At 43.0% G+C, this 21,584-nt stretch overlaps 1 protein-coding gene across 2 annotated transcripts in view; it reads right to left on the minus strand.

Moving 5' to 3' along the window:
• Positions 1 to 11,398: 11,398 nt before the first annotated feature.
• lrmda (leucine rich melanocyte differentiation associated) overlaps positions 11,399 to 21,584 on the minus strand; it is a 187,672-nt gene continuing 177,486 nt past the window's right edge. For both annotated transcript variants that reach the window (XM_076085580.1, XM_076085579.1), the window contains one exon: positions 11,399 to 12,874. In XM_076085580.1, the coding sequence (XP_075941695.1) occupies positions 12,795 to 12,874 (80 nt within the window). In that variant the 3' untranslated portion in view covers positions 11,399 to 12,794. The remainder of the gene's footprint in view (positions 12,875 to 21,584) is intronic.

Below are 21,584 nucleotides of genomic sequence, written 5' to 3' on the forward strand. Positions count from 1 at the left end.
TTAAACTACCCTCGATTATGTGAGGTAGTTGTGTCATACTATAGTATGTCATTAAAGAGGCCATTAGAAACATCATAGGCTATCCTAAGTAAAAGATATGGCTTACAAAAGTATAGTATGTCCTAAAAATGTCATTGTATTGTATATTACAAATATGTCGTAAAAATATCTTAGTATAGTAAATGTCATAGTATTGTACGTCGAAGAAGATGCCATAAAAAAGTCATACTATAGTATGTCCTAAAAACTGTCATTAAAAAGCCATAGCATATTATGAAATGTCATACATTTTACACAGTATGTCATGAAAAATGTCAAAGGTATAGTATGTCAAAAAAAAGTCATGGTAAAGTTTGTCAAGAAAAAAAATTGTAGGTCAAAAAAGGTTATACAGAATTCATAGTATAGCATGTCATAATAAGTAACAAAAAGTTATATTAAAGTATGGCGAAATAAGTCAAAAAAAGTCATTGTATCGCATGTCAAATAAAAGTTAAAAAAAAGTCATAATTTAGTATGTTGAAAAAGTCATGAAAGTAATTTTATAGCATGTTAAAAAAAAAGTTGTATGTAAAAAAGTTATAAAAAAGTCAAGGTATGTTATGTAGTAAAAAGGCTAAAAAAGTCATAGGAAAGCATGTCGAAAAAAGTCGTAGTATTGTACAGTAAAACAGTAAAACGGTAAAATTGCCTGACCTTGACTACCACCAGGGGAAGCCTAAGATAAATGTTGTATTTTACCAATCCCCACCATGCGGACGGGTCGGTGACCCCGCGGCCCAAGTCGCATCGCCAATCCGCTCATCCATTGACATTCGTCTTGATTTACGTTTACTGACATGCTATTAGCTGCTCCGTCACTTTCACCAGTCAGACTGTCAATCAACAGGGATCCACAGTGATGGGAAGGAATAGCATCGGAATCACATTCTGTCCACATTGGCTCGTAAATCTCCACGGATGAGCAAAGGACGTCACACCAGGTATCTCGCTGTGCTGTCATGTCGGGGCTGTGGACGTTTGGGCATTACATCGGGACGTGTAGCATCTTAATGTGGGTTGGCTTTACAGATACAGTTATTCTAAAGGGGCAAATTATATATTGAGAAAGTAATCCCCTGGGGGAGCTTCAACATGTCTAAGCAAAGCCTGGCAGTGATAAGCATTAAACAGTACCAAAGTAAGCACATTTTTCACCTTTATGTAACGCAACAATTTTTCAAGTGAAATAATCGGCTTCTAGAGACACTGTGTCGCCTGTGTCAAGGGTACTGAGACATCTCCAGAGAATCCTTCAAACATCATGCGCAGCACCAATTCTGAGGTGTTATGATGAGGGACGGCCGATATCTCAGACATTGAACCAGTCCTCTCTCATAGCTCGAAATCAGTGGACATCTCGTAAGTCTCTGGGCCCCGTCCTGCCCGCTCCTCCTCCTCCTCCTCCTCCTCCTCCTCCTCCTACAGGCCCCTCAGCCGAAGTGTGCAATTTCACACTCCAACGTCAAACAGCCGGTCAGAAGGAGAATGCATGACCCACCCTGGCATTTGTCCTCATTTCTCTCTCAAATGTGCAAACACTATTACCCTTGGGTTATCTTAAGTGGCGAGGTGAAGATTCGCAACCTCTTCTCTTCTCTTCGCCAGACACGCCATCAAAACACGACAAGCGGCGGGGACGGAATGGGGGTAAAAGACGGAGAAAGGCAGAGGGGGGGGGGGGGGGGGGGGGGGGGGGAGCGATGGAAATGGAGCAGATGTTTTTGTGGCTGTTGATTTGTGGCCTGATAAAGGGTGCTGGAATTGATGGCTTGTTAGTGAGGACGGGCCCCTGTGTGAGTTGTTTTCAAAATGATTGATTTACAATAAAGTGGCTCCGGGTGTGTGCATGCAGGCAGAACTGATGCAGATCGATCCCGCTGAAATTGATTGATCAGCCATTTAGCTTGGCAGTGTGTTTACCAAACGAAACCGAGCAGGACTCTCCTCTCGGCATCGCTCCCCCCATAAAGCAAAGGAGAAATGCCACCTCTGGGCCTGTCTCATTGCTTTAACAGTGGCAGCAAAAACAAGCCATATCAGAATATGAACCATAAAAATGTAATCATACAGTGAGGAACACTGGCATAAACGTTTACGATTGTGTACTTTATTCCGCTATCAACGTGTCCTTCTGTGACTTGTAGATACTATGCTTTTAAAAGTAATGACTTGCGTGCTCTATGCAAGGGAAGGAATACGGTTTGCCTTATCGCAGTGTCACATTGAGACTTTCAGGGGGAGGCATAGAAATAACTAATAACAGTGGATTTCAGTAAACAAGCAGCTCGTTCTCAGCCTCTTAAAGCTGACACACCAACAACCTTTACCTGTTTTAATATTGTTAAGATGACTATCATCCATCATGTAGAATAGCCCTCAAGTGTTAAAGTGCCTCGTCTATGGACGGTGTCTTTAGCAATTTTTCCAAACAGTGCATACAAGGGTCTTTGTGTACATTTTATAAGGGGTAGTATTAATGGATAAAGCACAAGGACAATGTTTACCATGTGACCTCTGTGACTTTTCCTAACTTCCTCCCTGCCAAAACAAACCTCTTCACCCCTCTGTTAAGGACTTAAATCACCTGTCCGCAGATGCCTCATCCTGTTTTTTGGATAATTGCCAACAAGAGCAGGCTTTTCCATTCTCACGACAGCATGCAGTGGCCCCATCATGTTCCTTATTAACAATTTTACACACTTGGTCGCAGCAAGAGGGTGTCAGAATGCCAATAATATTTACCGTCTGCTGTGCGGGGCTATTCAGGGGAGGCTGAGTGTTGCTGATTGCCCTGACAGAAGCTGACAGCGCCCTGAACCTGAGATCCCTGCAAATCGACTCAGCAGAGTGTCTTCTTCTTAAGGCAACAGGCTGTGCCTGTGGCCATGAACCAGGTGATGGAGCACAACACCGTTCGTGTGCTAGTGCCTGAACACAAACAAAGGCAATCTTTCTCTTCATCTTTAAACATGCACTGGCTGATAGAAGATCAAAATTCATATGGAGAAAAAAAATCAATTCTACACAGCTTCTAAGATAAGGCCTGACATCAGATCAAGATAAAGAAATACAAACGGACCTGTTCTAGAAGCTTAAAAAAAAAATGTGTTTTTAAATTTTTCACATTGGGAATAAACTGTCCCTTTTAGATGTCATTATGCGTCATTTAGTAAATCAATGAGCTACAACGTTTAATGTAATTTTCCTAAAACTGGGAGGCAGGTAAATAAAACGACTGTCTTGGGATTATTGAGCCTTCTCAGTCAATCCATCCAGTCCGTAATGATTTCCATAACATTGATGTAAAAGATATTGACACCAATTATAGCATTTCCCTTTGACCCCTGACGATTTCGACTGGGAGTGTTAAACATCACACTCAAGCACACACACACATGTACATTATGTGGCACGCACGCGCACACGCACATGTCACACACATCTGGCTACCACAAACATATCGTATCAATATATATGTGGCTGCATGTGTGTACAAGAGACAGTGTGTTTGTGCGTGTGACAGAGACGGAGAGAGACGGATCCATCCCAGTTCAGCCGTGATAATAGTTTCCATGACAATGAGGCATGCTCAGCGCATCACTTGTGGCCCAGATAAACAGTGATCCTTTACGCAAACAAGAAGGTCATTACAGCAGCTTGTCAAATCAATGCCCAGTGTGTCTAAGTTGATTAAGACATCTCCCCTCAGCTCTGACACTCTGTCAATAGCAGTACGGGCACAATGCAGTGGTGGGTTTGGGGGTGGGGGTGTCTGTGGTGGAGAGAGGAGGGAGGATTTACGCCCGTTCTTTCCACACACACACATACGCACACCGACGCACAAACGCGCACGGTACTCAGATGATTGGAGTGAAATACCCATCAGTCAGGGAGCCGAGGTGGACTAATGATTCCCTGTGCTGCCTATTAGAACTACATGACAACTCAATCCTGCTCACGGAAAGAGAATTGGAGGAGAGGGGGAGATGGGAAGGGAGGGGGTTTGGTCAAAGAGGGAGCGAATAAAGAGACAGAGGAAGAGAGGAAGAAAAGAAAAAGTGACCTTGTAGCAGCGTCATTTGAGGCTGAATTAAATTGGCAAGGGCAGTTAATCTTTACCTGGGGGCGATTAACCGAATTAAAGGAGAACAACAAAGGCGCAGAGGTTGCCTTTATTCTTTTTTTTCTGCCTGCCACTGCCATTTGCAATTTGTTTTCCTCTGGAAAAGTTGGCGAGTCTTCCTCTCTAAGCCCATCACTGATGGTTGGATTTTCTATCTGACACACAAGCAATAGCAGGCTGTCATTGTAACTGGTGCTTTATCATGAAATCAAGATTATGTTCTCAAATCAGGCAGCTTGGGTTGCCATGTTGCAAATCACTGCTGACAATACGGGGACATTCATGTCATTATTTGGTCAAAACAAGAACATGTCTGCTCCGCCATCTTCAAACTCATGTACAACAACTTCTTCAAAAATACAGAGTAAAACTTTTCCCCCTCTCTGTGAAATAATGGAATGTTATTAGTCGTGAGCAATTACTTCAGGTTTAGCCTCTGCACTCGATCTCACAGCATCTCTCTTCTCACAGGCTAATCAATATATTTGGAGAGACAGACAAGGTTAGGCCTATCTCGCCTGTCTGAGAATGAGAAAAAACACAAAAACACTGCTAATACCCCAATGCGAAGGTTCACGGCTGATTTTTACCCACACATAGACAAGAAGAACCAGTAAACCTTTAGCTCAGGGAGATTCAAACTAACTCTAGTGAGAAATTCAATATTTTCTGCTATTGGCATTAAATCACCATATGCATGTTTGAAATGGTGAATGATTTGTGCAGTTTGTTATGAGAACAACTTTTTTCCATGAAAAATAATAAATGCATTTTTTGTACTGTCCCAATATGAACTGGCCTTAGAGTATTATTCTTAACAAAACTAATAACACGGCTTTTCTCCAACATCTATTGTTCTAGTTTTATTCTCTTATCATAAAACACACATTTTTACCTTTTCTATAAAACACATTTCCACACAGCGAGTTCAAGTACAACAAATACTTCCCGATCATTTAATGGCGCTGTCCTTTGTATGGCTTTACCCAGCATGTGCATTTGCCATGTTATGTGCGAAATTAAGTTACAATAGTGTTATTCTGTTTGGGCCATAAACCACAAATATGTCCGTTTGGCTACAGATAATAACCAGGAAATAAAGTCTGACTGAAACGGCTTCATACATTAAAGTACACAGTGAATTCACAAGTGTCAATACACCAGTCTGCTAGCATTAGCAAGTTAGCCTACAGCCTTCTATCTCCATTCACAGAACGTTCTCACAAACATATCACTTCTATGGCAACACGTGCAAACAATCTCATGAGTTAGCTACATGTTCAACTCTTAAAGTCTAGCATGTGCACTCAATTTAAGGCATATTTATCGACCTGTGACAAAGCATAGAAGAGACACATGTAGTGACTTATGCAATGAAATTTGGGGTGGGTTAGTGATGAAATGAATTAAAATGTCTGTTTTTGACTTGCATTAATTCTACCCATTTTGATTATCCTTCCTTTAACTTATTTCTGAGGTTAGCTGCTTTCAACCCTCTACATCAGCACATACATTATTGTCTACATGCAAAGACAAATAACTTTTACCATGACATGTGTGCCACCATGACATTGTCCAATATTCTGGTTCATGACAAAATGCCTTCAAATTTAATGACATTACCATCAGACTCAGCTGTACTTTTTATTTAGTGCTGATCAGCAAATGTTAGCATGATAACACACTAAACTAAGACGGTGAACGTGGTAAAAATTGGACATGGTTAAAGTCAGCATGTTAGCATTGCTGCTCTACATTGCTCTCAAACGGCGCTTACAGCTGCCAACTATGTCGTCGCGTAAGAATACCCACCCTCCGTTACCCCCTCAGGTACTTTTAGCTTTGTCGGCACTTTCGCTTTAGTTTACACTGTTAGCGCTGTTAGTACTTTTAGCTATGAGCCACTGAGAGCTATTGAGAGGCAATCGAAATGCTCCCAATCTCGGATCTTGCACTTTAATGTGATAGGTGTTTGAGTCCATGTTTACCATTATAGTTGTAGAACTTAAACGATTTTAGCAAAGCCTTTGATCCCAGTTGGTACCTCAAATTCACTGCCTTTTTGAACCAACTTTTTCCCAATAACAATTATGTGCATTACAAAAAATTACATATTACAAGAAGCCACATTGTTACACTACAGGACACAAATGAAAGTCAATAAGCTTCCTTTAAATGCTATACACAGAGAGAGAGGACAAATATACTTAAAACATGAGCTCTCTACAAGTGACCACCAATATTACTCCCATAAAAGCCAGATTGGCCGCAGTAAATAGCTGCTCACCTTCAGAGTATTCATGATTCAAGGATTTCATTTGTGCTAAGCCATACCCGGGGGAGGTGGGCTGGATCTCCATGTCTTTAAGAATGGCCCCAGAACAGATGTCCCTTACCTTTTCCTCACAATTAGTCACAGCCGTGTGTCAAAAATCGACTGCCTCTGTATGTCACTGTCGTCGGCCAAGGCCGTGTTGAGCCGTTCGAGAGGCTGCCCTCCAGAGGACCCCATAGATAGGATCGGAGCGCCGCAGGAAATACCACCAAGTCTGACACGCAACACAACACACTTTCCCCTCAGGCCACACCACCGTGGGGGCCCATAAAGTGTGTATTCATATGAAATGTATGAACATTGTTGTTTCAAAGACATTCATGGGAAATATTCTCTTTCCGTTTTGAATAGTAATTTCTGCTTCCACCAGGCTTTCCATGGTGATGCACAGCGCCAGTCACATACACTGCAGCGGCCAGTTGTACGATGGAGTGCGATATCATTGGTAGGCACACATCACTCAGCTCAATGTACAATACACTGTTTGTTCAAGTATTCTCTTGTGCCTCAATGGAGTCATACAGAATTGCCCATGTGTGAAAATCACGTGTCTTACCCGAGGGCTTTTTCTGGTTGTTGTTCATGTCCAGTTGTCAGATAAACACCGGACGTACAAGCATACATACGCACAATCAGCATCTCCACCCTCAGGACCTGGTAGAGAAAAGACGTAAATGCCAATACTTCCAGGAATTTCCTTCGAAATGTTTGATTGTTCAAGTCAAGCGTGTAAAATCGATGGCTGATGATTTGTGTCATGTTAAGCATTAGCTGTAGGGCCTTAGGGTGCAAACATTAAAATACCAACATTGCATGTCCTTTGCCATTCCATTCTGTATAATTACTGTATGTTGTCTGGCAAATGAATATAGTTGTTGTTTTAATGAGTTAACTGATGTAAAAAAAAAGAGAAAACGTCTCTTTTGATATTAATCTGGTAACATTAAGCCATTGGGAAGTATTGTATTTAGGTGTTTCTTCTACATAAATGTGTTATTGTTGAAAGAAAATTTAAAAAGTGATTCAGGGTCAAACTGTCAAAATTTTAGTCAAAAACTGCATCAAAGAATGTTTCACTTCAAAACAAAAACAAAACAAAAACATGTTGCATTGTTGTTGTACAATATTTAGCACTGACACTGACAATAATGAATATTCATGAGACTTTGCAGCCCCTCAGGATGGTTAAATTAATTATGCTAACAGGGTCATTTAACTGCTTTATTCAAAGCAAGCAATCCTCGTGCAATAAATGACACAATAATTACGCACACAACCTAACAAGAGGACAGTGACAAGTGGAGGAGTGACACACTCATCTCCATAAAGTACAAAGAACACATTTACACACCCGCACACATACAGTACAAAAAAGAACTGAAGTAAAATCCATACAGGCAAGATGAAAGAATAACAAAACCCAGCTAACGGTTTTACATCCACTGCCGCTTCTCTCCCTACGAGTAGTAAATATGATTTGTTATCACGTGTTATTATTTAGCGTTATTCATCTTCTCTGTCACTGCACACAGAGGGGTAATAGAAATGCCAGCAAGGTGGCTGATTTACTTAGTAAAATGTTCATCTCAAGGCTTGTGAGGCATGATTGGAGTCTGTAAGAGTAACGGGAAATCATGCATTATGTAGGCACATCTGACACGACCTTGAGACTTCTCAGCACAGGCCATATATTACCATCGGGGCGACCTTCCCATCCCGAAGATACATCTGATGTGTTTAAGGCTGTTTTACAATGCATTAGGAGGGCTTTATATGTGCTGAGCTCACTTTATTTGCTCATACATTTCACAGGAAGAGTTTAGTGTCAGGCTGATGGGGACCATTCGCTGTGACTGAGTCACTTGTCGAGACAAATGAGCCAGTGGAAACAGGCCGAGGTGGTGGATAGTAAGCATTTCAAAGCAAATTCCCACTTTTCCCTTTTTATTTCCTTTGAATATACAGCACATTTACTACGCAGCGAACCCTTGTTGATTCCAGCTCATCGTGTATTCTCACCTGCTGCGATTGATTGACCTGCATCTTGAAAGAATGGATATCATTTTTCCCACCGAGTGATGGGGCGTCAGGATCAATATTCTCACTGTTGGTTAAGCTTTTTCAACCTTTAGAATATCAGCTCCAATCGATCTCTCTCACATAATTGTCTGCATTTTCAAATCAAGTTCTTTTTTCTTTCTTTTGTACATCCAATGACATTTGGAATGCCTCAAGGTCTTGTTATGTGACCCGTAGAAATACCCGAGGTAAAGGGCACAAAACACAGATTCATTAGCATGCTGCATTTATTGTCCATGTCTCCCTCTTTCCACTCCTCACCTCTGTGCTATAAACACGTGCGGACGGAGAGTGAGGCCATTTTGTATTTCCATATAAAAAGCCCCATAATTATAGGGAGGATGAAGACGGTTGTCCCCCTTATCAGAGGAAATGATAAGGGAGTACCAGGCAAGGTGAAAGAACAGAGTCCATTTTGATATAATTGGCAGTGGAATTATTTATGACATTAATTGCCACATTATCGACTGGCTGTCAGCTCCCGTGTCAGTCTGTCCATCTTTCTTAGCAGAAAAAAGCCAGCTCAGCCTGGTGCCCACTGACAAGCTAATTACTACAGCACAACCCTGAATGACAAATGTTACTCATCTAAGACCGGCCCGGAAATAAGGGCCACTCCAAACCCCCCCCCACACACACCCCTCTCCTTTGGCTTCTCTGGATCAAGTGAGACAGCGGTGTGTTGCCAAATGTCTTCAGGTGCAGGAGGGAAAGAGAGAGAGAGAGAGAGAGAGAGAGAGAGGGGGGGGGGGGGGGGGGGGGGGGGGGGGGGGGTTTCTAGAGCCAGGGGGACAGTTAAATCTAAATCTCACCCCATCCTGTTTGCTGCTCTGCTATCAGTGGCCAGTTGTCATTCATAAAGACAAGTCCCTTTCTCCTCCCTCTGCCTCCTTGTAAATTTGCATTAGCTCATGCCAATCAGTCATCAGGCTGTGGGGTGATACGTAGTGACAGGGTGATTGGTCCTTAGTTCCTTTGACAGTGAGTCACACAATAGTGTGCCTTTTGGGGAGGTGAATTGTGCTGTGCCACCAATGTAATAGAGAGCTCAGAGATTATACAGTATGTAAAATACATTTAATCATACCCAAAATCTGAAGATATTGTCACAATTTCAGTAAAGAAATACTGTATGCACTATATATAAACATACATGGTACACATTTTCATTAGCATTGTGTACCAACGTCTGCATTTTTGAAGGCTTACTATTTTCCTTGTGCATTGTGAGTTGACAATCAACACCACACTCAAAAATCAAGCAGATTTAACATCGAGTATTACTTTCTTCACTTTTCCAGTGTGAATGCCCTGCATACTTAAAACATGATTATAACGTGTATAATAAATTATAGTGTCTAGTATGAAATCAAATCATACAAAATGGTTTTATCGTGTTTACACTGTCACAGTCGCGTTTCATTTCTAAGATATTTCAAACGTATTAAAGGCAACACCAAAATTCATTACATACGTGCTCAGACAGCCAACTGTGGCTCACTCAAGCATGGATATAAAAATGTAGGTAGGTAGGTACAGAATTATACCTTCTTTTTGAGCGTGCACACACAGACACATAGTAGAGTGGCTAGTAGAAGAGCTTGCAGGGCTACTGTACCAGAACGTCACTGATCTGCTCTGATGAAGTGACGTGCCATTTGTTCAGCCAGGAAGTTCCCAAGTAGCAGCAGCAGTGAGCGGAGGGTCAATGGGGGGCATTGCCTACAAGTAGATGGCTGTGGCTCACACCTTAATTAATCTACTCTCTGTGTTGCCAGGCATCCCATTCATCCCTTCGCATACACAAAGGTGCACGTCAAGCATATGTCAACCTGCTCTGGCACTCCACGCCCATCCCATAACGCAGTTTGTGTTGGTGTGGCAGCTCAGGATACGTCCCTGACGAAGATGAGAAGTGACACACACCAAACTCGGTGTGTCCCCCAGTCAGCTCCGGTGGCTCGGGGCCTGTCAATTCCAGCTCTGTCAGTGGCACTGGCTCAATGGCAGTGCCTGTGACACATGTCACAAAGTTTTAAATGTCTGCTCTTTTCAGCAGGATGGCTGGGTGCGCGCCGCAGCCAGGGGAAGGATGACATTTTGTGTCGTGCGGGGGGGGGGGGGGGGGGGGACTTGTTGTGGCTCCCCTCTTCCTACCTCCTCCGGCTGTCAGCCCCAGTTTCCTCTGAGCATATCAAAACACAGACAAATAAACCTTGTCATTTTGAAACGCCGGCACTAGTGACCAGGCTCCTGAACGGCATGTCAGCTGGAATATGGTCACACAGTCCCGTAGGAAGTGGCGTATCCGCTCAGGCTGGCGAGCGTGCATACTCTCACATGCACACAATCGTTAAGCAAATAGAAGCAAGAAATAAACCGACATAGTGAACAAACATTGCATGAGGCTATCTCTGACCTTTTTTCCATCGGCCTGTGGATGATTGACGTGTAAGACTGAAGCTCAACATGGCTTCTTTCAAATCCCAAATACACGTAGAGCAAACATCTCCTCTCGATCTCATCACCATGGTTTGTCCAGCTACTTCACCTTTAAAAGGAGCAGGGAATGTAATCAAGCCTCATGGCAGTCAGGGACATCTTTTATAACCACTTTTGAGGTTGTAATTATGAGTCACACAGGGCTATTAAAATGTTGATTGGGTCTTTTGGCTCTATAGGCTTTACACGGGAAACAATATGAATGTCTTGGACATTTCATCATTACAATCAATACAGTATATTACGGTGGCAGAAGGAATTAATGTGAAGGAACCTGAGTACCTTAAGCTCTGGAGCAGTTTGAGAAGAGACATGTGTTAGACAAACCCTTTTAATCACTTGAAGGATTCCAGCTAATACAATTTTGTGTCAGAAATATGACATCATTCATGTCAAACATTTCGATTGGAAGGTTGCCACGAGAACTTAAAACTAAGATGCTAAAAGATGGCAGCATTATTGTTGTAATAAGGTATTAAAAATCACAATAAACACATTTACAGAAACATTTACAGTGCACAGTGATCATAGACATATTATAAAATAAAAACATTAAAAAAGCACTACAACTGTAGAGACAATATTCCATTAGATGCAATTTTCTGAAGAGTAGGTCTTATTCTTTGTTTGCAGTACATCACATTGCAATGCAAATAATGAAGGGACTATTTCAGTAAGAAGTATTTAACTGGTCGAAGACACACAGTGAGGGAAAAGGCAAAACAACATGGAAAAATGGCACCATAATACATAACGATATACCTGAAAGGCATACTTGGTTACAACTATGTTCTTCATTAAAGCTAGTATTGGAATGTTTTTTTTACATTAAAAGCTGCATTTGATACATCTCTACACAACAGAAACTGACCAAAACATCACTCAGATATCAGAAATATGTTTTTAGAGACACAAAGACAAAATTCATTCAATAAAATGCATTCAAACAAAAGAAGGGAACAGCATTTTGTAGTCTGCCACAAACTAAACAAGATAAACTGAGCACGCCTTGGGAAATCTTGTTACGTTGTCAAACTCTTTGCAATGTCTTAATGTTTTAATCAGCAGGTATACATGTGTTTGTGTGGGAGAGAAAGAGAGAGAGAGAGAGTGTCTAAAACAGAGTGAGAGAATGAGAGAGATGAGTCCATGTCAGGCCCCAGGTGTGTGTGACCGTCACCCCTTTCACCCTTGATTAGTGGCGGTAGTGGACGGGTGATCCATCATGGCTGTCAAAGAAAAGGATACAATTGGCAGGCTGTGTTTGTCACTGACTGTGTGTAAGAGAACCAAAAAGAGAGCGACAGAGACTGTCCTTGCATTTGTGTGTGTGTGTGTGTGTGTGTGTGTGTGTGTGTGTGTGTGTGTGTGTGTGTGTCTGGCGTTGTACAGTTGCTGATGCTTAGAGGCAATCATGTCAGTGGGAGTGTCATCTCTGACTCTGAGCTGGAAGCAGGGAGGCAGATGCAGACCCAGCACAGCAGAGGAGGCCGTAACTATGGGGCTGGATTACGAACTCAAAAAAAACCCCATTCCACTTACATAACAAATACTTTTGATGAAGTTAAAAATCTTTTTCCAGTGGGAGATCAGGTGGCTCGATTATCACCAGTCGTTCTGACAAATAAAAGATTGATTTGATCCTCTTTCCTTCTGCTGGCATCCCTTGTCACTCATGTCACTCATGACTCTTTGTGCCTGACCAGCTGTCCATCAGAGTTGGTCGTTTCGGATGAATCTGTTTCCTTCTGAGTGCTTGCCATAGTAGATGTAGCGACACTTGGCGAATGCCCCTAAAAGGAGTGAGAGAGTGAGAGAGATGCAGGTGAGGAGAAGGTCTAGCTTGTAGTTATAAAAATAATAAGAAAACATATGTAATTCAAAATTGAAATGAATGCATTGACATCCTTTTTTTCGTAAGACCTTAAGGACACGGACGGTAATTCTCAGTGAGAAATGTTCAATGTAAACAAAACCGTGTTTGTTAACTACTGTACAAAAACTCCACAGGGCAGCTTTAAATGGCCGGACTGAACCGAAGGAGAGGAGAGGTGTTGCTGGGAAGGATGAGCATCTTGTTCTAGAGAAACACCCGTGTGGCCTCAGGACAGAGTCCTGAAAGTAACAAGCTCATATCCACCTACATCTCCCACACAGACACAAACACACTGGCCCATCACAGCAAGCAACTACTCAATTATCAACAGGCATTGCATTTGCGTATGCGCAGGTAATAGGCTAATAAAACACACTAGACAATAGAGGAGTTGAAGAACTTGCTACAGTATCCCTTTTATGCAATACCTTGCATTGTGCAGCTGCAACTAAGAAGTTGCATGTATAATACTCTACAGCATGAACAGGGTATAGTTAAGCAAAGGTAAGGTCATTTAAGAAGCCACATGCCCTCTATGCAGTTCAGAGGATGAATGCAAGATGGCCGTGCTTTCTTGTTGCCGTCCAGGGAGCGGGCTGCCCAGAGTTCTGTGGCTTGTCTGCTCTGACTCTGATGTCACAGCGCTCCCACTGCCACTTGATGAATGTGGGCTGCGGCTAGGTGTCACCTCTCACCAAATGAGGCAAGGACAAGTGGCATTAGTGCTGTCAATGATCCTCTGACAGCAGAACAGATACAGCTTTCACCAGGCTTTTTAAATAGACATCAAGTGTATTATAGCAGGAGGGCGGCCGGGACGGAGACAGGGCAGAAAAGGAGAGACTTATGGGAGAGGCGGTGTCGCAGAGGGATGAGGGGTGCTCCAAGCGCTAAGTCCAATCACATAATCCAAAGAGACATTGTCAAGGGCGGGGAGAGAATGGCAACTAAGTGACAGAAAGCAGAGATAGGGACAGAGATACTGGTGCCATATTAGTGCCGAGCATATTCTGATGCCACCCTCAATTCTAACCAAACCTGACACATCGCTCTCGTTCCCCCACTCTCTCTGACTCTTCAAAGTAGGCTCTACCAAGTCACACACACACACACGCACACACTCACATGCACACATATACAGTACGCAGACGTACACACAAGCACACACCAGTCCCTCGCAGCAGAAGTGGGTGTTCTGTCAGGCGGAGCAGCAGTACAGCAGCAGCAGCAGCAGCCCACAGGCCTGAGGACAAGCTCAGTCAATCTAAATCTGGACTTTGTAGTGGAGCAGTGCTCATTTCCCCTCATAGCCCAGATACTTGAGGTGATCCAAACACTGAAGTGTGAGGAGCTGTCACCTCAGATAAAATCCGGGACCAGTTCCATGCCTGCCTGCTCCCCCGGTGTGTGAGGGGTACATATAGTATGTGTGTGTGCATTGCGCTTCTCTGACAGTGAGGAGGTTGTGGAGGGGGCGGGGGTGAATTCCAGCTGCCGTGATTTGCCCGGGGATATAGGTGCCACGGCTAGAGACTGGGCTTGACACCACAGGACTCAGGGTGTCTCACAGCGCTATGATCACATGGGCGCCAGGCCTTTCACATATTCACAGCTTACCCAGCGAGAACCTCACTCTCTCCAGGAGCGGGGCCCTTAAAGAGATTACCCACTGAGGTACCAGAACCAAGACTCCTATAATACATTACCTAGAGGGGATATATTTGTAAGTTGCAACCAAAGCCTTTCAGAGATAACCTTCACAGATGAAGGAACTAAAGCTAAAGGCTCCTCGAGTCTTCACACTCTGCTGAGCTCGTCACTAGCCTGTGGGGACTGAGAAGGATTGGAGGGAAAAACATTCTGAGAATCTCCAGCACCAATCAGAAAACTCTGGCGGTGTGTGACCTGTAACTCTCCAACAGCTCTTTAAACAAGAAGCTATAACTGTGATCAAAGGAGAAAAGGAAGAGTCAATTAAAGGAAAGAGCAAAACAAAGAACAGGGATGAGGTCTGTTTCCCAGTGGGTGAAAAAGCGCCTCGAAAAAGTGCCTCTTAATTTTCAGTGCAACCTGGCTCAAGCGCTGGACACATTGCAGCACTACATTAAGCAGTGTGTTTTGGGCATAAACACATTCCAGTTCGCTGCATTTCCCATCACAGCGAGAGCTTGCTCTTATTACGAGAGAAACCAGAGAAAGATGGGGTGGTTGGAGACACAGAAGGGAATAGCTAAGCCAAACTCACTCTTACATAACGCCTCTGAGGCCACGCTCACGCCTGTGGGGTTTCGCCTGATGAACGGATACTTAATAACAAGTGGTTCAGTGCCAAACCCGGTAGTCGGCGATATCCTCTGAGTATCCTAAGCCATGGATGAGCAAACTTGATTCAACACCCACACTCTCAACCATATACACATTGCAAACCCATACACACTTTCATGTCATGCACACAAAAATAGCACACAGTGAGAACAGCGGGAGCAGCCATTAAAATGACAGCTTAACAAAGCGATGTGGAGGCTACTGTTTCCATCATGCCCCGGTGGAGGAACAACCAGGCCTTTGTTCTGCATATGTCACGCGGCACCTTGTTGTTTTTAAGGGGAGCAGCTAACCATCTTGTCTTTATTAAAAGGCCGTACAGTCTATATCTTGTATCTTCCTCTTGGTGAATGTTGCAGTGTTAGTTCATACAGTCTGGTCTTTTCAGAGCTGATTACCCAAAGCATGTGTCCTCTCTACGGGGGCTTGATGGGCCATTCTGCCACAGTGCGAGTAAGCCAGCTGTACAAAGCCTCTACAGTGCTCAAATATCAAATCAACACATATGGTAACAAAAGTTTTTGTTTTTTTTCTTGAACATATCAATCTTCTAGATAAAGTATAAGGGCACTAAACCAATCACTGCAGACAACTGAAGACTCTCTCTTGAGTTCTGACAAAGGTGTAGTCCATGATACTTTATTGCTTTGTTGTAGCTGCAGAGAGTTATGATGTGGCACATCGTCAGCAGGACCACACAGTATATCAAAAATATAATATATTGCTGCTATATTAAGCTGGAATGCAACTCTAGACTACTTCACTCGATTCCTCACCAAAAAGCCAATATTCCCATAGCTCACCAGGCAATGACTTTTTAAATATATATCCTTTCATATTTTAAATACATGCCAGGAGTGTGGGCTGTAAAGATCCGGGTATTTTTCTACCTAAACAAAAGTTTATCTTGAATACCTGCCAAAAGGAAAAGTCAAGGTTTAAGTCTAAAGTAGTAGTGTCAATAATAATGACAACAATAATAATAATTATGCTTTCTGGAGTGTCAACGCTCTAATATGGGACAGTGGCCTATTCCGTCACTGGTAGTGTGTAGAGGTGCAGGTAGTGTCATTGGGAAAAGGTAAGCTTGTCAGCACTGTAACCCTAATAGTTGCTATTATGGAGATTCCACAGTCTAATTTACATACATGTACTGTACCTCTTAAAACAAGTGAAACATGTTTATCAGGTGAATACTTTGTCCATATGGATTTTCTTTAAGGTTATTCTTTAACATTCAAGTCAAGCACCACAACCAGGGCTTCTGTTTGGGATTCCTAGCCATATACATCACAAAGTCTGCTTCAAAACTCTGCATTTAATCAGCACACACACACACGCAGACACACACACACACACACCCCCACACTTACAAGGGAGAGAGAGGAGGGAGATGGAGTGGGTTTAATGATTGTTCCCTGCATAAAATCAGCTTGACTCTTTTCAAGGGCCATCAATATGTCACAGAAAGACACATCCGACGGATGTAGCTTTTAACATCAAGGTTATCTATTTTCGGCATGAATCCACTCCCTCCACTCCTAGTGTCTTGTATTTTCATATCTATCTTCGCCTCTCAACTGCTTCCACTCTGTCTTTTTCTACACTCTTTACTCTCTTATTTGCTCTCTTTCATTCCTTTTTTTTCACCTCTCTGACTTGCTGATTTTTGCCTCCTCTGCCAAACTGACCCACCCTCTACTTTGACCACTTAGCCGACAATTCCATCAGTGCTGCCATCCATCAGGGGAAAAATGCAATGAGAAAAAAAGCCAATTAACAAGTCAATTACACTTTCTGTATTATCTCCAAGGGGTGAAATAACACTGCCGGGCAGGTGGGGGATGGGGTCAGATGGAGCTGGGGGCAAGCATCCATAAGAGTTGGTGCGAGAGTGACTTATGAGCTTGGGGCGTAGGCTGCTGTGAGCCAGGGCTATTATTGTGGACACGATCCATCTCCGGCTGTCCTTTTATCAGTTCAGCCCAACGTCATGAGATGGAGTCGCCACCTCCTCTCTATAGGGAGGCCTGCAGATAGATAACCCCCCTGCGTCCCATACATCAACAGCCAGTGGACTGTGATTCAGCCCACTGATAGGTGAGCTGGCACACACACACACACACAGCACATTGCCATGGAGAGAAATTATATTGTTTCACTTAGTATTGGTATGCTTTGTGTATGTTAGTGTGTGTAGGTTTACTAATTTGTATTTTTTCTTGAAATATTTTGAAAGCCACTCATTGAATAAAGTCAGTCAGTCAGTCAGTCAGTCTGTCTGCTTGTCAGTCTAAAAAGCATCTGTTGCACTATTGTTTTGAAATATTTTCTCTCCCTTGATTTACCAAATGTTTGCTTCATTTTCTGTTGTACTGATCTGAATGAAGTTTCATCACCTCCAACGGTGACCTAGAATTAGGCTGCTACTGTGACGCTAATTGTATTTTTTAAATAACTTCACATCATTATGTTTTATACGTGATGAACTGTTTTTATTGCTTTGAAAGGTAGTTGATTTGGTAGTGTATTTTGGGGGAGAGTGAAGGAAAGGGTAATACCGAAAGAAATAGAGCAAAGGGGAAAGCTACTTAAGTATAAGGTATTGATGGCACTAAGACGACGACCATCTTATTATCGTTTTTATGATGCACATTTCTCACAAAAGAAATGAGGGCTTAATATGACAAGTTGAAACTCCTTCTCTATATTTACTTTACTAATAGACTCCTCTTTCAATCACTTAACCATTTTAACGGCTCACCTGTCTCTCTTGGTTCTCAAACTAAACTCCTGTGTTTAACTTTGAAAATCAAAGTGACATTTGTTCTCTCCCAATAAAAGATATTTAGTCCATTAAACATAAATAGCTGTCATTATGATGCATGCCCTGAGCTCAGGCCTTCCCTGTTTTCCTCCTGGCTGTTTACTGCGGCCAAACAACTGCAGCGCCTGCATGTTCTCAACTTCAGCGTATTGATTAAACTTTTAAATAGCTGCCATATAACCCTGGGACATCAGGAAGATTAATTTGTGTCAATGTTCATCTGTAATTCATTAGCCATTTATACTCCCCACATCCACACAGGCTATCAGGGAAATGTGCCCCATTTTTCACCCAGACAGAGGCTGGGGAGAAGGCAGAGAGAAAGAAGGCAGGGATTAGACTGCCTACAACAGAAGGAGTACGCTAACCAGCCAAGAGTGCATAGCAAGGCATGCAGGACAGTAAAACGTCCAGCATGAATACTAATAAATGCACGCTTATAGACAGTACACGGTGCCATTTTATAGAAATAAGAGGAAAGGTACCCACTATTAGATATCAATTGCTAATTGATTATAATTTGCAGTAATAGTCGAGCCCCCGTGATGATATGCCTGTCTGTTACACATAGAGAAAGACAGCCTAACTGCTGCCTTCTTTGTTGACATTTGATGAGGCTCCGACGTCAGACTTTCCAAATACTTGCCTGCCATGTTGTGTACTTCCTGTCCGTCAGCAGTGGTTAGTCTTCCACCCAATTCTCCATCGCAGTACTGACACAAATGTATACAAACACATTCTTGAGCTTTAATTCATTGTGATGTACTGTGTTTTTGCTCCCATTGTCGGAGCCCCAACTTTCATTTCATTTCACTTCAGGGATCGAACGGGATAGAAAAAAAGATTTAGGAACTGTGTGCATGACTCAGGTAAAAACGACACACATACACAGAGGGCCAACAAGGGTTACAAAAGAGGGAGCGAGTGTGTGAGTGGGAGATGGAGAGTTGAAAGATTTGCTATTGCCACAGGCTGATAGCCTGTCAGGGGGAGGTTGCTGGGTCGTGACTCAACCAGCTTTGATCAATACAAGGTTGATTTTGCCACATGATTCTCATGCAATGGATCGCACACTTTATGTATCAGTTATATTTCAAGCTTATCGGCAACATTGGTTCAACTCCGAAAAATGACACTCCATCACTGTCGGTCCACTAAATGGCTATAATCAAACACTTTAAATTGAGGATGGCATTATTCATTGATGGGTGAATTACAGTTAACCAGATAAATGCCTATCAGTCTTTGTACATCCAACTTATGAGGATGGGACGGAAATTGAATCCTGGGGCGCATACATTTTTACTGAAGAAAGAGATTACCGTTGTGGGGGGTCTAATGAAAAAATGGCGAAATTAATTTCAGTGACATTTATTCCACAAAGAGCCAGGAGAGAATACTGGTTACAGTAGCTCTGGAGTCAGGAGATAAGAGGAGAGTTGTTTAAGGCGGGAGACTGAGACAGTTTACAAAGTCTTAAATCCCCTTGGAGCGCCTTTCTCAAGGCATCCAATATCATCTAGGCAACTCACTGACAACACCTTGCATACAAGAAACTCTCTCCTGTAAGCACAATAATGACAAGTTGGTTATTTACTGCTAGAGCTATTGAAAGGGTTCGTCTACCCTTAAGGGCAAATATAACCACTAATGATGCCAGTAATCATAAGTGCTCATTTTCTCCGTCAACATGTGGATCACAAATCACCACACATGCCCAACACACGGCCTGACACTGATCGATTGTGTTCTTCATTACACCCAGGATTTCTAATTAACAGAAAAGCGCAGATAAGTGGTTGAAACCTCTGACCGAAATAGAAAGAAAAAGTGAAAATCGCAATTAGAGGTTTGGCTGTGTTCGGTAATGGTGCCGTTAATAAGAGCGGCCGGTGAGTCACTCAATGAAGGTTTAATCACTGGGACAGGATTCAATAACAAAGGAGCATACTATTAATCACCAGAGAGTGATAACTTCACTGTTCATCTCTTTGACATTGGAGGAAGGGATGAATTAATGATGCTCGCCATCCGAACACATTAAATAATAATTATCAGGCAAAACAGCATGAAAGGGACTGCATAATGAACCCCATTGTCAGGTCAATTACAACCACATAAAACTGTTCAAAGGGAAGCAGCTTGTTACTAGATAGCCGTACTAGAAAGGACAGCAGTGGCTTTATCAGTGGATGGTGCTGCTGGGTGACCTATTCCCTCTGATATTAGGGCTTACAATGTGTTGAGGGGTTGAAACACAGTTAATACTTAGAGGGCACAGAAACTTGCTTAAAGCTGTAAAAAGCTCAGCAAGGCGTTCAACGAGGAACACATTGAAAATTGGTAAGCAAAAGATAAATGACATGACAATGACAGTGTTTCGGCGGCTTTAAAGCAACGTCAGTCACTAAGAGCCACGTTGACTAAACTCAACAACGCAGACAGAGATGGACTTCACGCATCAGCGGACAAAATGGCACCTCGCTACCTGTCAGTGGCAATTTCCATCAAAAGGAAGACGGCCAGAATTTAGCCACCAGAGAAACTTCTGCTTGAGTTTTACACATTCCTAAAACATGCACAGATGATAAAGGCGCACATTGTGCAGTATTTCCTTCCGTCATCACACCATGAAATTGACAATGGTTGTTTCATAAAGCTCTTGCCTAAAGCATCACGTTGTCCTCTAGCTTGTCTTCTTGAGCTAGACATCAATTACCGCACTGCTGCTACCACTCTGAGACACTCTCTTAAACAAACAGCCTGGCAACCTCCAGTGTGACACATATCAATACTAATCTGACGTCTTGTTCCACAGTCGCTCCCCTCAGACCCTGGCTGGCTGCACCTGCCTGACCAGAGTGCCCAGGGTTGGCTGTACTCCTTCACACTTCCTTCCCCTGCAGACATCAAACACTTATTACTCCCCATCCTGGCCCTGCTAACTGACTGGCCTGTCTGGGCCACACGGGGACCCCATTATTAGAGTCATTTCAGTGCCCATCCTGACGCCTGTTAGGCAGTTCTCTACCTGGGGCTCCTGCTCCCTGCCTGCCCGACTGAGTGCCTGGCCAGCCAAACAGTGATTGGACATGACATGGTGACAGAAAACAGGGGAGAAGGGCACTAGAAATAAAAGAACAGAGATGGCAGAGTGAGGCGGACAGAGATGGGGAGAGAGGAAGGTGGGTATGTTCGCCTGGGCCCTTGTGGCGTAGGGTGTGCCCATCAACACGGATGAGCGTTAGCCAAGAGCCGCATGTCACAATGATGGAGGGACTGGATCACTCACATCAGAGCTTCATCTGACTGGAAGATATCAATCTCCAGGGCTAATCCAATAGGACATGGTAAAATATCCTTTAACATTGCTCTCCCACCCTGCCTTTGTGTGTCCACTGCTTCTGTCTCTCTCACAGCTGAAAATGTGTGTAACCTTCATTGTTGGACCTCAATCGACCACGCTCATTTTCAC

The sequence above is a fragment of the Anarhichas minor genome, unplaced genomic scaffold (assembly GCF_050575085.1).
Source record: "Anarhichas minor isolate MPS153535 unplaced genomic scaffold, ASM5057508v1 ptg000174l, whole genome shotgun sequence".
NCBI classification, from domain to species: Eukaryota; Metazoa; Chordata; class Actinopteri; order Perciformes; family Anarhichadidae; genus Anarhichas; species Anarhichas minor.